General features: G+C 54.6%; 1 protein-coding gene across 1 annotated transcript in view; it reads right to left on the bottom strand.

Annotated features, from left to right (window-relative positions):
- The window catches only part of FAM83F (family with sequence similarity 83 member F), a 36,543-nt gene extending 22,387 nt beyond the window's left edge, over positions 1-14,156 (bottom strand). The window contains exon 1 of the mRNA XM_012175687.4: positions 13,623-14,156. Within this exon, the coding sequence (XP_012031077.2) occupies positions 13,623-14,108 (486 nt within the window). The 5' untranslated portion in view covers positions 14,109-14,156. The remainder of the gene's footprint in view (positions 1-13,622) is intronic.
- Positions 14,157-15,665: the final 1,509 nt, after the last annotated feature.

Raw genomic sequence — 15,665 nt, 5'->3', positions numbered from 1 at the left:
CCAGACAATACCCCCCTCTCCTTCACTGGTTTCCCCAGGCCTGCTGACGTGGAGCCTAGGCACTGGGGTGGGTGTGGCTGCCACCGCTGTGGCATAGATCTGCCCATCTGCTCCATGGTGGGGAAAAAGCAAGAGGCCACAGGCCAAGCATGCTCCTTGCAGGGATGTACTGGTGATGGCACTTTTTCCTGGGGAGGAAGGGAGGGAGCCCACCGAGGCACAGGGGCAGTCCCAGTCCCCACGGGCCCACTGATGACCCATGTGAGCCTGGGGCCTAACTTTTACCTCCCATGTCTGCCCTGCCTGCCTCCTAGGGCTGTTGGGAGGTTCAGATGAGATCATGCCTATAAAACTCCATGAGAAAGCTATATGGTCATGAGCAGCAATCACCAAACAGGGTTGCTATTGTCTAGTCACTCAGTCATGTCCAACTCTGCGACCCCATGGACCGCAGCACACCAGGCCTCCCTGTCCTTCACCGTCTCCTGGAGTTTGCTCTGACTCATGTCCATTGAGTCAGTGATGCCAACCAACCATCTCATCCTCTGTCACCCCCTTCTCCTCCTGCCCTCAATCTTCCCCAGCATCAGGGCCTTTTCCAGTGAATGGGGCCAGCTGTCCTTACCTCCAGCCCGAAGGTGCCTTGGGGTAGGAAGGGCAGCAGGTGGGCAGACTGGTCAGCTGCTGCTTCCCGGGAGGGCCATCTGTCTGGCAGTCCAGGGGAGTCAGCTCTGAGTGGACCACCCAGCATCCGGCTCAGACAGCCCAGCTGTGGGGAGCACCTTCTCTGACCTGCCCAGGGAGCCGTCCACGTACCCAGAGCACTGGCTGTCACACTGGAGCCTGTGAAGAGCATCACCCCGTGTGGGGCTGGCGAGGTGCACCTGCTGGGTGGCCAGACTCCAGGGCCCCATCCTCAGCAGGCCCAAGCAAGCGCATTTCAACAGCACCCCTCCACCCCTACCCCGCCCGCCTCAGGGGATCCAAACGCAGGTGGAGGATGGATCACGCTTGGCGTAACGGCAGGTACGTGGAAGGAAATCTATTCTTTGGAAGCAGAAGTTCTCACCGGTTGTGCGAGCTTGAGTGAGTCACTTAATCTAAGCCTCAGTCTCCTCATTTGACGATGGGGAGGCGGCCGCTTCACAGGGTTGCTCCCAGTTTTAAATGAGGTGGCGCAGCAGCGCAAGGAGTGCAGAGCCTGGCCTGCTGTGAGCAGAGGGTCCACGCGGCAGCCCCTTCTCTCCTCCGAAGGAACTCAGAACAAAGGGGTGGCCGGGCCAGCGCGGGGGGGCACATCCTCCGAAGGAGCCAGGCATGCAGAGCTGCCCGCCGGCCCCAGACATCATGGCGGAGATGTTTCCCCCTGCTTGATACCATGTCCAGCAGACCTGGCCCGGGGTGGTGATGAAAGCCCAGGCAGCTACACTTCCAGGAGTCAGAACCTGAACGGATCGAGGGGAAGGGCAGCTCAATCAGGGACGAGTGAGTCTGTACAGCGCACGATCCTTCGAGCGATGCTGGGAGACTGCGCTAGCTCACCGAGCAGGAAACACACCGCTAGGAAAACTGTGGGCCTGGGAGTTCCCTGCAGGCGTCCAGTTGTTAGGACTCCAAGCATTCACTGCTGGGGGTCCGCGGTTCAATTCCTGGTTGGGGAACTAGGAGTCTTCAAGGCACATGGCATGGCCAAAAAAACCACAAAAAACCCTGCTGTCCCAGTGGAGAACACCTTCAGGTGGGGCTTGGGACCCAACCGGCCACTGCTGAGCTCACCGCAAAGGCTGTCTTTTGTCATGAAGGCTGCAACTGGCCCCATCCAATTTCTGCCTCAGTGGGATGCGAACAACTAGACAAGAAAGCTTTACCTTAAGCATTCTGGGTGGGCTCCCTGGGGTGAGAGAGGAGAGGAGAGCTCGGGAGAGGAGGTCCACACAGCCACCCAGGGGACACCCACAGACACCTTGCATCCTCCACCCCCTGGACTCTGGATTCATTTCTTGAAATCCCCACAGTCCAGGAACAACTGAGAGCAAGTGGAGGAAGCGCAGACTAGAGTCAGGGGTCCCACAGAGGTGGTGAGACAGTGGGCGTTGCTTGTCCTCTGGGAACTCTGCCTAAAGCGAGGCTGCCTCACGGTTCTTGTGAGGCCAGGTACGAGCTGGGGTCTCAGCGTCAGCTCCACAGGAGAACGAGCTTCCAGAGGCCTTCCACTCTTGGCAGGTGGAGCCAACAACCCAACCCAAACTATGCTGCTGCCCGGCCCAAACCCTTGGCCTGATGTCAGCCTCGCCAAAGCCCCTCCATGTGCTTCTGGCCCACTTGTTTCCTTGATGATAACCTCCTCTGCCCTCTCCAGGCACACCCCGCTGGCTCCGGCCCTGGTGCTTTCATTCACACTGTCGCTCCCAGGAGGCCTGTCTGCTCAGGCCTGGGTCTGTGAGCGCATGGCGGGGGACAGAGACCTGATGGGCTGTACTACACGGGGAGCAGAGGTCTAAGCAGAGTACCTCTGCAGTAGGGAGCTTCCCTCGAGGGGCCTGACGAAGCAGACTGGACCAGAGCCCCGGCCCACCGAGAGGGCAGAGCTAAGACCTCTGGGGTGGTATCCTCCGCCTGGAGGCCGGGTGTCTGGGCTTTGTTCCCTGAGGATTCCCAGCAGTCTGCGGCCACGTTACATTGTTTCAGGCTCACTAATTAGACATCATTAAACACCAGACTCCCTCCTGCGCTGCCAGCCAGGCCTCTTCTTCTCCCAGACTCTCCGGCCTCTGGGCCAGCTCTGTTCCCGACTCTGCTGTGTGCCACTGGGGCACACTCCCCATCCATCTGAGCCTTACGAGGTGCTCTTGACACTCATTCCCCAAATGAGGTGGATAAAGGGGTGATGGAAAGGAGACTTGGGCCAGGTCTCCAGAGACAGAGAACAGACTGTGCCTGTGTGAGCAAGGGCAACTAATGCATCCGCAGAGTGGCATATGTGATCCACCAGGGAGTACGCAGAGCAATTCTTTTTCAGATCTTAGGCCAGCTTTTCACTGCCCCACGGCACGCTTCTGGGATGACTTTCCCTGCTCTAAGTTGGTGTTAATTAGTGAAAATTATCTAATGCAAGCTCATTTAACATTAGCTTAAAGCTAAACATAATTAGGAAGATAAATCAGCTGCTAAAAAAAAAAATCCAATGAAGATACACATATGATTTTTAGGATCAGCTGCTGGTTTGGGTTACTGGCCTGAAGGTCTGAGCATCACACAATATGTGGGGAAGGCAGGACTCCAAGAAGTACCTTCGAGCGATTTCTTGATTGATCCATCAGGGCAAGATAACTGGAGTTGGCAGTTTGCCCGGGAGGTTCTGCGAGGTGGTCAAGCTAACCTGGTGGCCACTGGCAGGTAGTGAAGCTACCTGGGAGAGCTTCCCCAGAGAGGCAAGTGGAGGGGGTGGGGAGCAGGGGAAGGCAGTCAGGAGGAGCTGGGCGATGGGAATAGTGTGAGTCTGTGCATTCCCAGGCCTCTGGTCTTGCACCCCCTGCCCTCTGCCCACCCGCCCTTCAATACTGGCTGCTGCAGCTGGCAATTCCCAAGAGTTCTCTGTGCCCCTGGAGCTCAGTGAGACTCAGGCTCATCTCAGTTCCCATTCGGCTTCACTATTTACCCACTGCCGTGAGACAAGGGAAAGGCAGGTTCAACTCCTGGGTTGGGAAGATGTCCTGGAGGAGGAAATGGCAACCCACTCCAGTATCCTGCCTGGAAAATCCTATAGACAGAGGAGCCTGGGGAAGTACAATCCAAGGTGTCGCAGAGTGGGACACAACTGAGTGACTAAGCATGTGTGACTTTATGCTCAGCCGTGTCCAGCTCTTTGCAACCCTATGGACTGTAGTCCCATAGGCTCCTCTGTCCATGGGATTTTCCAGGCAAGAATGGAACTGGGTTGCCATTTCCTACTTCGTGTGTGACCTTATCATCTGTAAAATGGAAAGTTCCTGGACTGTCATGAAGGTTAAATGAAATTATATATTTCAAAAGGGCTAGTGTGGTCTGGTATTCAAGAAGTCAACAGTTTATGGCTTCCCAGGTGACTCAGTGGGTAAAGAATCTGCCTGCAATGCAGAATCAGAAGACAAGTGTTCGATCCTTGGGCTGGGGAGATCCCCTGGAGAGTTCAGTTCAGTCGCTCAGTCGTGTCCGACTCTGCGACCCCATGAACTGCAACATGCCAGCTTCCCTGTCTATCGCCAACTCCCAGATTCCACCCAAACCCATGTCCATCGAGTTGGTGATGCCATCCAACCATCTCATCCTCTGTCGTCCCCTTCTCCTCCTGCCCTCAATCTTTCCCAGCATCATGATCTTTTCCAATGGGTCAGCTCTTCGCATGAGGTGGCCAAAGTACTAGAGTTTCAGCTTTAGCATTATTCCTTCCAAAGAACACCCAGGACTGATCTCCTTTAGAATGGACTGGTTGGATCTCCTTGCAGTCCAAGAGCCTCTCAAGAGTCTTCTCCAACACCACAGTTCAAAAGCATCAATTCTTTGGCACTCAGCCTTCTTCACAGTCCAACTCTCACATCCATTCATGACCACTGGAAAAACCACAGCCTTGACTAGACAGACCTTTGTTGACAAAGTAATGTCTCTGCTTTTGAATACGCTGTCTAGGTTGGTCATAACTTTCCTTCCAAGGAGTAAGGGCATGGCAAGTATTCTTGCCTGGAGAATCCCATGGCTAGAGGAGCCTGGTGGGTCCAGTCTGTGGAGTTACAGAGTCAGACAGGACTGAGACGACTGAGCAGGCACACACAGCAGTTAGTGGCTCTCAACACCCTCCTCCCCCTGCCCTGCGTTCATTTCTTTCTCAGGCCCATGTTTTATGAGTCTGTGTATTTCCGTAATGTGGCGCATGCCAGGTGCTCAGTGAAACCTGGGGAGTGAACAAGCAAAGGCAGGGAAGGGAACCCATACTCACAGTTGGTCCTCGAAGACCCACAGAGAGGTGAAGAGCCCCAGTCCCCGCCCAGCCCCCACCTTCCGCTGACTAACTGCTAGGACACAGAACAGAAAAGAGCTTTTATCTGGAGCCTCCCCCAAGCCCCACCAGCACCGTGAAAGGCCCAACAGGGTGACCACTGGACAAGCTGGGTCAGGGTGAGTTAACAGATTATTGGAAACTTGGGCCAGAGAGACCACTAACTAGAAAAGCCACTGGCTCTTTTCTTGGGCTAAGATTCTAGGGTCATTGGCAAGTTCACAGACTCCACGAATTTCAGAGGAGGAAAAGGAAAACAGGGGCAGGCAGTGGACCAGCTCCAGCTGACTGGTCATGGCCCCTGGGGAGGAGGCATGGTGGGAGGGTGGTGGAGGGGCCGGGATCACTAGAGTGACTCAGCCTGGGGTTGGGGGTGACCAGAACAGAGGCAGGCGGTCAGCCAGGACCCGCCCCCACTCGTGGTCCTCTGCCCTGCTCCTCTCTCCCCCCAGACTGGAAGCCTGCCCCAGAACAGGCTCTGCCCTGTACACTCGGAGGAGAGGGTGGTGGGTTTGACCACCAGCCAAGGCGAAGCAGTGAGGTAGCATCCTGATGGGGTGGCGTGGGGGTGGGGTTGCTGGCTGGGACTCCCATCAAGGTCTCAGTTTGACTGTGAGGACCCAAGTCCAGGGAGGGGGGATCAGAAAGTGGCCAGTAAAAAGTCCCTGGAGACCAGGTCTAATCTGTGGTTGGGGAACTAAGATCTCACGTGCCTCGAGGTGACTGAGCCTGCTTGCCGAAACAAAGAGCCCATATACCGCAACCAAGACCTGAATGCAGCCAAAAATACATTATTAAAAAAAAAGGTCCCTGGGAGGGAACTGTCTGGTGGTCCAGTGGTGAGAACTCAGCACTCTTACTGTTAAAAAAGCGTGGGTCTGATTCCTGGTTGAGGAGCGAAGATTCCACAATCAACGCAGTTCGGCCAAACTAAATATACAGGTCCCTGGGAGCTGCCCACACCAGCTTCCTGGTGATGTGACCTGCCCCAGTGCCACAGGCAGCAAGAATCTTCCTCTCTCCTACTCCGACCCGTTCTTATTTGTTTCCAGAACCAGTTGGTGAGCTTCCCAGAGCCTGGGTGGCAACAAACATGCTTAGTATCTGGGATTTCAGAGGGAAGAGGTGGCCATGGGGACAGTCCCCAGAAGCAACTGCATGTGTAGCAGAAGGACACAAGCCTTGAGCTCAGACCTGGGTGAAGCCCAGCTGGGCTCTTAGCACCTCTACGGCCTCCTGCTTTCCCTGAGCCTCTGGGAAAAGCCTCTTTTCCATGCCAGGTGCTGAGGACTCGATTAATTAAAGGAAGTAACACGCAGAGCACCTATCTTTCAACAATGTTAGCCCCTCTTAACATAAACCCCTTTTATCTGCATCTCTCACTCCTCTTTTTCAAAATGTTGTCTCATGGTCTTGCATTAGAGTCTCAGAGCAATCATATGACAGTAAGCAAGAAGAGTTATTCCCATTTTACAGATGCAGAGGTAGAGGCTGAGCTAATGTCAAATGATTTGCCCAAGGTCAACTGGTGGTGAAGGAAAGAAACAACCAGGGCAAGAATAAGGCTGCCAACTGTGTACCTCTTCCCCTGGTGTTGCCCTGGCTTCCTGAAACCAGTGTCCAGCAAAACTGGCTATGCCACCAGAAGCCCAAGAAGTCGTGAAGAAGGCACGCCCCTATCAAGGCCCCATCTTCTACCTGTGATCCGCCTGGGAGATACCCATCTTCAGAGTTTCAGGGACCTAAAGCATCAGATTTCAGAGGAACCAACCCTCTCCAAAGACAGAAACAGAGCCTGTCCCACGCCTCATCCCACCCCACCGCCGTGTCCCCACGCCACCTGTGCAGGCTCTAGCTCTTGAGAAGTCTTTACGGACTGATCTCAGGCTCCTTGAACTGGCTCTTCCAGGTGACCCTGGGAAGGGAATGCCCTCGGGGATCCCCGGTTCAGGGTACCCATGGCAGATCTACAGAAGGACCCTGGCTGAGAACTTGGCTGCCACAGCTCTGCAGGAGAGCTGCCCTGACAAACAGCCATCAGATCAAGGCCAGCAGAGAAGTGTGGGGCTGGGGGAAGGGGAGGGCCGTTGGAGCTGCTCCTCTGATGAGAAGAGGAAACAGGAAGCACACCTGCCTGGGGCCTCCAACCTGAAGACAGAAGCAACCCCTGGCTGTCCGAACTCTGAGCTCCTGGCTGGCAGCCCGAGTCCTGGGAGGAAGCCCAGCCACGCTTCCCTCTCAGCTCCGAGAGGGGACTTGTACCATACTTTCTCAGTATCCTCAGCTTTCACGCTGTTTCTTCCCTGTTTTAAGTTCCAGGGAGGCAAGTGATTCAACCCAAAGTTAGTAAGTAGACAATCAGGGCAGAAACCAAGACTGTTCAGCTTCAGAGCCCATTCTTTGTCCTTGACATGAAGCTGGATCTCTGTTGCTCCCAGGATCAGTGATGGAGCATAAAGGAGAGAGACTCAAAACTCAGTAGCCACAGCACTCAGGGCTAGGCAGAGATGCCGGACAAGCCCAGACAAGATCCTGGAAGGGCTGTGAGGTGCTTGGTCCCTGGAACTGAAGCTGTGTCATTACCAGCCTCGAGGGGGCAAAGACTCTGGAACTGCTCTCAGCCTCAGAAATAATGCCCACATGGAATGGTCCGCGGAGGGAAGAAGGGTTAGGCGGGCAGATGGTGTGTATTGGACCGTAGGTCACAGGCTGCTCTGAGAGGCCTTCTCTTGTTCTGCACAGCAAATTAGGCTTTATTTTATTAACATTTATTTCTTTGGCTGTGCTGGGTCTTAATTACAGACTTGCGAACTCTTAGTTGCCGCATGTGGGAACTAGGTCCCTGACCAGGGATGGAACCCAGGTCCCCTGCCTTGGGGGGTCAGAGTCTTAGCCACTGGACCATTGGGGAAGTCCTCCCGAATCAGGCTTTTAAAAGGCAACTCAGGGGCTCTAGCTAAAACCTCTGCCATGGAAGGGAAGGAGAACAGGGAAAGGTATTAGGGAAAAATTGGGACCAGCTCTCAAACAAGGCAGCAAGGTGGCTAACGAATGTATCATCAGACCCAAATTTCACAAACCAGCAATATTTAAGTCCATATATATGTAAACTGCGTTTTGGTTTCCTCTCTCTTTTCTCTGTTCATTGTCTATATCCCAGTGCCCAGCACAGTGCCTGGTCCAAAGAAGATGCTGTGTACTATTTGCTGGAGGTACCTGAACGAGGAAGAGCTGATAGAGGCTAATGGGGGAAGACAGTGGCAAAGGCAGCCACCCACCAAGCTGAGCCTCCTGGTGAAGTCAGCCACACCCCCTGGGCACGTGTGCCCAGCAGCTCTCGCCTGTCGGCTACCCAGACCTCAAAGCAAGCCTGCTCACTTGGCCAACCTCGCCTTCTGCTCTGGGGCTCTTCCCCAAAGGCCTCTGCATCCCCCTCCAGTTCAGAGCACTCTTCCCTCTGCTGCCAGGTGGCTTGTTATGAGGAAGATTAACTGAGACCCCTTAGCAATGCGCAGTTCAACGGGAGCCTCTCCAGACTTCCCTAGAGGGATGGAGAGGGGCTGGGGGCTAGTGGGAGATAGTCTCCAATCAGTTAAACAAATCACTGGTCACCTGTGCCCCTGGGGCTCCACAAAGACAATGAAGGGGGTATAGAAAGGAAGTCCTAGCTCTTCCAAAGCTTCTGGTCTCCGAGGATCAGACGGGCTCTCCTCAAGCAAGCCCTGTGCCAGGCACACAAGTGGCACAAACAAGGAGCCACGTCTGGGAACAAAAAGTCACTTTTGGATTGAAAACTTGATTGAGTGCCAAGGAAGCGGCGGCCTCTGAGCCAGGCCCTGAAGGGAGGGGATAGACCACTGACAGGCAGAGATGGGGGTACAGCCAGGCCTGCTCCCCATACCCCTCTGCCTCCCACCAACCAGGTGGGCCTGCCCCTCCCGGCTGCCACCAGAACAGCGAGGAGCGGCTTTGGTTCATCAAAGCTGCCTGGCCCTACATCCCGCCCTCTCCAGGGTTGGGTTTATGTTTATGTGGGGTCACTGGGAGTTCTGATCACTGGACCTGGGGGAGCTGTCATCCCCTCTTCCGAAGACAAGTCATCACACCTTTCTGGACCTCAGAGGCTGCCCCTGGGAAAGGAAGATACTACTGACATGGTTACTGATACTGATACTGACATGGTTACTGAGGTTCAGAGGAAATGCTGCAGGAGGGGCTTGTGGTGAGCAACCAGGAGCCGGGTAGCTGGTACCCTGGAGTGTGGGGCACAGGAAGGCAGGGGTCAAGGGTCAGTCTTCGAGATGGTTAAGCTTTCGTCTGCTCCTGAGACACAGGCAGGACTCTCTAAACCTGCCCGGTTGCCTCAAAAATGGGTGCCGCTGGTCGGAAGGGAGCCGGGGTGCCAAGAAGGGTGGATGCGCCACGTGGTCTCATCCTGTCTGCTGCGCCCAGACTCGCCCACAGACAGGCGGCAGCATCAGAGGTCCTCCCCTCACACGGCTTGGGGGCTGGGTTAGGGCCCCCGCCATGCCTCCTGTCAAGCACTCATCAGTCTGTATTAAAACGATGGTTTAGAAGACTGTTAGACCATTTAAGAGCAGAGGTGTGTTTTATATGTCCGTTTTCTACTAAAGTGCTTAGCACACCTTGAAATATTTGTCCAACGACCCAACTCACTATCCTTCCAAACTGCAGTTGTTTGGTCCTCTCCACTCTGCCCTTGTGAATAAGAATCAACCATTTCCCTGTCTTCACGTGGTCTCACTTTAAGTCCAGGTCCCCCTCCCCACTCCCTGGGCTACAGTGGTCATAAGCAGCCCAAGTGGCAGCAACCTCCTTGGTCCTCTCTGCCAGCGGGAAACAGGCCATGAGCTCACTTCTGGGTCCCAGAAGGCGCCCTTTCCGCCTGTACTTTATTAAAAAAAATTTTTTTTAATTAATTAATTTGACTGCACCAGGTCTTAGTTGCTGCATGTGGGATCTCTAGTTGTAACATGTAGGATCTAGTTCCCTGACCAGGGATGGAACCCGGGCCCCCTGCACTGGGAGAGCAGAGTTTTAGCCACTGGACCACCAGGGAAGTCCCAGCCTGTACTTCAAGCAAAGGACATCATTCAGTGACCCTAAAAATAGCAAACCACGTAAGGGGTATTAAAGCAGCAGGAGAAACCGCCACGCCACAAGGAAACAAGGCCAAATGTCTGAACGCTGGTGCAGCCAGGACGGCGTTCTGCCATTTGCAGAGGCCCAGTGAGCAGATAACTTGAGACTGACCAACTCCAAGGCCTCCTCCCATTCCACACGGTCCCCCTCCACCCCGGCTGGGCTGCTTCCCCACTGGCCACCACTTTCTGCCCCTCCTCCCCACACCCAATCATATTTTCGAAGTGTCCTTTAATCAGGCTCCCTTCTCCACATCCCTGAGGCGAGACGTAGGCTTAAAACTCTTGCTGGTCTGTGCCTGTGGGCAAGTCACAGCTACTTCCTCTGAGCCTCCGTTTCCTGTTCATCCCTAAGGAATAAAAATGACAGCCCCTCATGAAGTTATTGAGGATTAAATGAAATAAAATCCTCTGGTGCCCAGTTGGACCTGTGGATTGTGTCCTTCGGCCGCTCCCCAGCCATATCTGCAACGGTCCCCTGCATCTCTGCACATATATCATTTTGGTCCATCCCACCTGCCCTCACAGCAGCCAGACTCTCCCTGGAGACAAGGAAATTCCCTCCCTCAGGGTGAAAAGGATGGGGAGGGCTCTAGAGTAATAGTCATGGAGGGTGCCCCGTGCCAGTTGGCTGAGGGTGCGTGGGGTTGGGGGGTGGGGCAGGCAAAGGTCAGAAGGTGTAGCCTTCAGAGTAGAAACTGGGGATCTGGGTGTCTCCATGACCAACCACGTGACCTTTGGGCGAGCCCCTTTCCTTCTCTGTGCCTCAGTTTCCTCGCCTGTGAAAGAGGGTCAAATTTTGCCCTGCCTACTTCACAAGATCTTTGGGAAGAAGGTGCCGCACGCAGGTGACTGGTCATGATTAAGAGTCAGGGTGCAGAATCTGAGGGTTTGGGGCACAGACAGCGCCAGAAGCAGCTTCTTCCTGGGGGGGGGGGGGCTCGGGGGTGGTCATCTGCTTTGGACCCAGTTTTAGGACCCCTGCACCAGGCCCCCTACATACTCAGCTGTCACCACAATAGCTCTTCCCTCCTGTCATTCAAAGCTGCTTGCTGTTCTGAAGCACAAAGCGCTGTCTCCTGAGTCTCTTAAGGAGAAACAAGAGTTTCTTAACTTTCCTCTTCCTCCATTCCGGTTTCCTCTCTCCCTTTTCAACCCTGCAATTTACCTCCTTTGGGAAGCCCTCCCAGATTGGGCATAAGTAAGTAAAGTCACTCAGTCGTGTCCGACTCCTTGCGACCCCGTGGACTGCAGCCCACCAGGCTCCTCAGTCCATGGGATTCTCCAGGCAAGAATACTGGAGTGGACTGCCATTTCCTTCTCCATATCCAGCCTCAAAATCTGTTTTCCTTACCGCATACCCCCTCAGCAGCATTTAACTCTTGGAGGGCAAAGGCCACAGCTTATATCTTTCTATGGCTAGTGCCTGGAACTCAGGAAATAATCACTGGTTTAATAGGTAAATACTGGATCAGTCCACAGTTGTTAAAGTTTCTGTTGTTAAATATTTAAAGAGTTCAGAACACTCCACTACCTAGGAGACTCCCAACATCCCACATGGGACTGGAGGTCCCAGTGGGCAGGTCTCTGTCTCTCCCTTCCTGTAACCTGTTGCCCAGGTGTGATCAGGCTAGTTCCATTCAAGATCCTTGGTTTAATCTGTTGCATCATCAAACAGCACTGTGGTTAAGAGGAAGCACTTCGGTGTTTGAATTTTGGCTTGGCAAGTGACTTAACTGTTCTGAGTCCCAAAATAAGGAAAATACCCATCTCACTCAGTAGTTGTGAAAATCATTAGCACCGTGGCTGGCACACATTAAGTACTCATAAATCAAGGCTTATTAGTATTACATCGTAGGACTTGACCCCTGACCCCAGCTCCAGCCTGCTACACAGTATTGTCGCCCACATCCTTTCTCCTCCTATGTTCAAACTTGCCTTTCTCATCTGCAGAATGCGATAGACAAAGGAACTCTCAGGCAGACAAGCTGCGATTCTTTAGAGAGGGAGGGTGGAAACACAGACAGTGAAAACTTAACCCTTCCTTCTGGCAGCCAATCTAGCCAGCCATCTGCATCACGCCTTCCAGAAGAGGAGCCCCACCACTGCTGTCTCAAGTTCAGCCTCCAGGGGCAACAGGACTCCAACCACAGGCATTGAGTTGAACTAGAACAGTGAACCCAAGCCACTTCTGTCGTGTATTCTGAACTGGGTACAAAAGGCTGCTGATGTCTCTTAAGAAATTTCAATGTAGGGGAACCAGACTTAGCAAATAAAAACACAGAATGCCCTCATTAAATCTGATTTTCAGATAAACAGTGAATAACTTTTTAATATCAGTATGTTTCATGCAATATTTGAATCATACTGTATAATGCTAAAAAATTTCTTCTTGTTATTCTGGAATTCAAATTTAATAGGACATCTCATGTTTTATCTGGAAACTCTGCCCGACAAACTACTGGCCCCACCAGTATTCTAACCAGAGACTCTGCAAACGTCCTCTCCTTTCAATACCCAGGCAGAGTAAGTAGATGAGATTACGTGGGAGCTTTTCCCCTGACCTGCTGAGTTTAGGGAGCTGCCCTGTCAAAGTGCCCAGCACAGCGTCAGGCACACAGTAGGTGGTCAAGAAACATCCTTCATTTATTCCAGGCTGCTTGAACCCTAGTGCTGGGCACAGAGCCAGCGTGAATGCCAGGGGCCAGGCCAGCTTTGACTCTAGATGGGGGTGCCGCCTAAGAGCAATGTGGCTGGGGTGGGGGTGGGGAGGCCACACTACACTTCCTGCAATTGCCTGAGGATCAAATGAGAAAATGACGAGGGACGAGTTTTGTTAAATCCCTGGGAAGCACACAGGTTATTATCAAGACCTTTGAAAGTGAAAGTGAAGTCACTCGGTCGTGTCTGACTCTTTGCGACCCCATGGACTGTAGCCCACCAGGCTCCTCCGTCCATGGGATTTTCCAGGCAAGAATACTGGAGTGGGTTGCCATTTCCTTCTCCAGGAGATCTTCCTGACCCAGGGATTGAATCCGGGCCTCCCGCATTGTAGGGAGACGCTTTACTGTCTGAGCCACCAGGGAAGTAGTGGCCCATTTTACCGCAGGGCTCCACAGCCCCCACTCCTGCCTAGAGAGAGAAACCAGACAGGCACATAGATGCACAGAGCAGAGGAAAGCCAGCGCCGCTGGACACTGTAAAAATGACAAGCAACTGTCCAACACCTTGTCATTTGCCAAACTCATCCATGCTCTCCTCTGCAGCCCCACGGTGAACGGGAGGATTCTGCGCCCCTTTTCCTGAAGGTGGTCAGGGCTGCCAGCCCCAGGCCTTGCCTCGAAGGTGGGGGGCAGGGGCCTGGTCCTAGGGGCCGGTCGTGGGGGTCCCCATCAGTGTGCGTGGCCGGGGCAGGGGCGGGGGCCTACCTTCTGGGCCTGTTGGATCATCTGCCTGACCAGCTGCTTCAGATGGGGCGCCTTCTCGTCCTTGGGAGGGTGGGTGAAGAGGGTGACGCGGCTCACGCCGCGGTAGAAGCCCGCGTCGGTCCAGCCCAGGTCTAGCGGGGGCACCTCGGTGTCCGAGCGGTCGGGCCAGTAGGCCAGGGACTCACCCGGCTCGGCCGCGGCCTGCGCCGGGGTCTTGGCCTTGGCCTTGCTCTTGCCCCGGGCGGCGGCGGCGGCGACATCCTCGTAGGGGCTCCAGGAGGCGCGGAGGGCCTGGCGCTCCTGGCTGGAGAGGAAGTCCCGCAGCCGCTCCTTCTTGACCCTCTCGCGGTAGGCCTGCTCGCCGCCGCCCAGCAGCGCCTCCAGCGCGGCCCGCCGCCGCTCGCAGTAGTAGAAGGCGGCCTGCGCCTCGGTCACCCTCTCGTTCACGTGCGTCTCGTCCAGGCAGCTCAGCTGGGACTCGGCCATGGCGCCCCGGCCCCGGCCCGGCCGCGGCCCGGTCCCACCGCCGCACCTGAAGCCGCCGAGGGGCGGGGCGCCTCACCTGGCCGCGAGGGCGGCCAATCCGGCGCGGGCCCGGGCGCGGGAGCGGCCGTCGGGCGGGGAGGGGCGGCCGCGCCCTCCGCCTCTGCAGGCGCGAGCAGCGGCGGGCGACCTCGGCGGGGCTCCGCTGGGGACGCGGCGAGGCCTAGGCCTGCGGGGGCCCAGCCCGGGGCGGGAGCTCCAGAGCCGGCAGGAACTTGGAGCCGGGCCGTACTTAGACCCACGTGCGGCCTTTGGCCAGCTTCCGCCCCCTGGCCCTGACCCTGCGGTGAGGGATCTAACCCTTCCTGCCACCGAGCCGGCCAGACGCATCCCAGGTGCGCTTTCATTTTCCCGGCTGGTAGGGCCTGGAGCACGTGGTCTGGCCAGGGCATTTCTGGGGTGGCCGACCTGATCACTGCCCCGTTGGGGTGGAGGGGGGCGGTGCGGGTCGGGAGGCCTATGCGAGACCGTACTGTGAAGGCCGAGGAGGGGCGGTTGATGTGCAAAAGCGAAATGCTAATAAAACCCTCAGCTCCCCCCACCAACGTGTCCCAGTTCTGAGAGTAGAGGCCTCCAGGGACTGAATATTCATTGGAAGGACTGATGCTGAGGCTGAAACTCCATCCAATACTTTGGCCACCTGATGCGAAGAACCCACTCATTGGAAAAGACCCTGATGCTGGGAAAGATTGAAGGCGGGAGAAGGGGATGAAAGAGGATGAGATGGTTGGATGGCATCACCGACACGATGGACAAGAGTTTGAGTAATGGTGATAGACAGGGAAGCCTGGCCGTGCAGCAATCCATGGGGTGGAAAAGAGTCGGACACGACTGAGAGACTGAACTGAACTGAGGAGCTGTCAGTCCAGCACCTTTATAAGAACAAAAATTTCTTTAAAAAAAAGCCACCCAAGCACAGCAAGAATGTAAGCACCAGCAGTGGAGCTTTGTCATTTTATTTTGAAGTGGTGTCTGAGCATGTGTGTGTGTGTGTGTGTGTGTGTGTGTGTGTGTGTGTGTATGTTGGGCAAGATAGGCAGCCAGAGGCCTGATTACTATATTAGTGATTTAAAATATGTTTGAGCTCAAGGAAGGAAGAGACACACGCATACATGCACACTCACACACACATCACCACCACCACCAGCAGCTCTGCTGTTTCCCACTGGATTAAGTATAATCTTCTTAGTCATTAACATATTATTTTGTTCATGCACTGCTGTACAATTTGATTCTCCACGTTCAAAATATTTTCAGATCATAGCAACCAAAGGTTCATGGTTCTCTCATTTTATAGCAAAGCATCTTAGCGCTGGAAGCAGCTTTAGAAACTAATTCAACCCTCTCATTTGACAGATGAGGAAATTGAGGCCTGGAAACCTGTAGTTTGCCCAGATCTCCCTGAAAAGTAGAAGCAGCACGTGGGAAATATTATGTTCTCTGTGTCTCAGATATCTTTGCTCTACATCACAGCCACCTTTGCCCTTTCTACTTCTCTAG

This window comes from Ovis aries, chromosome 3 (assembly GCF_016772045.2).
Source record: "Ovis aries strain OAR_USU_Benz2616 breed Rambouillet chromosome 3, ARS-UI_Ramb_v3.0, whole genome shotgun sequence".
Classification (NCBI taxonomy): Eukaryota; Metazoa; Chordata; class Mammalia; order Artiodactyla; family Bovidae; genus Ovis; species Ovis aries.
The sequence above is the reverse complement of the archived record's forward strand: the minus strand, read 5'-3'. Positions and strand labels throughout refer to the sequence as shown.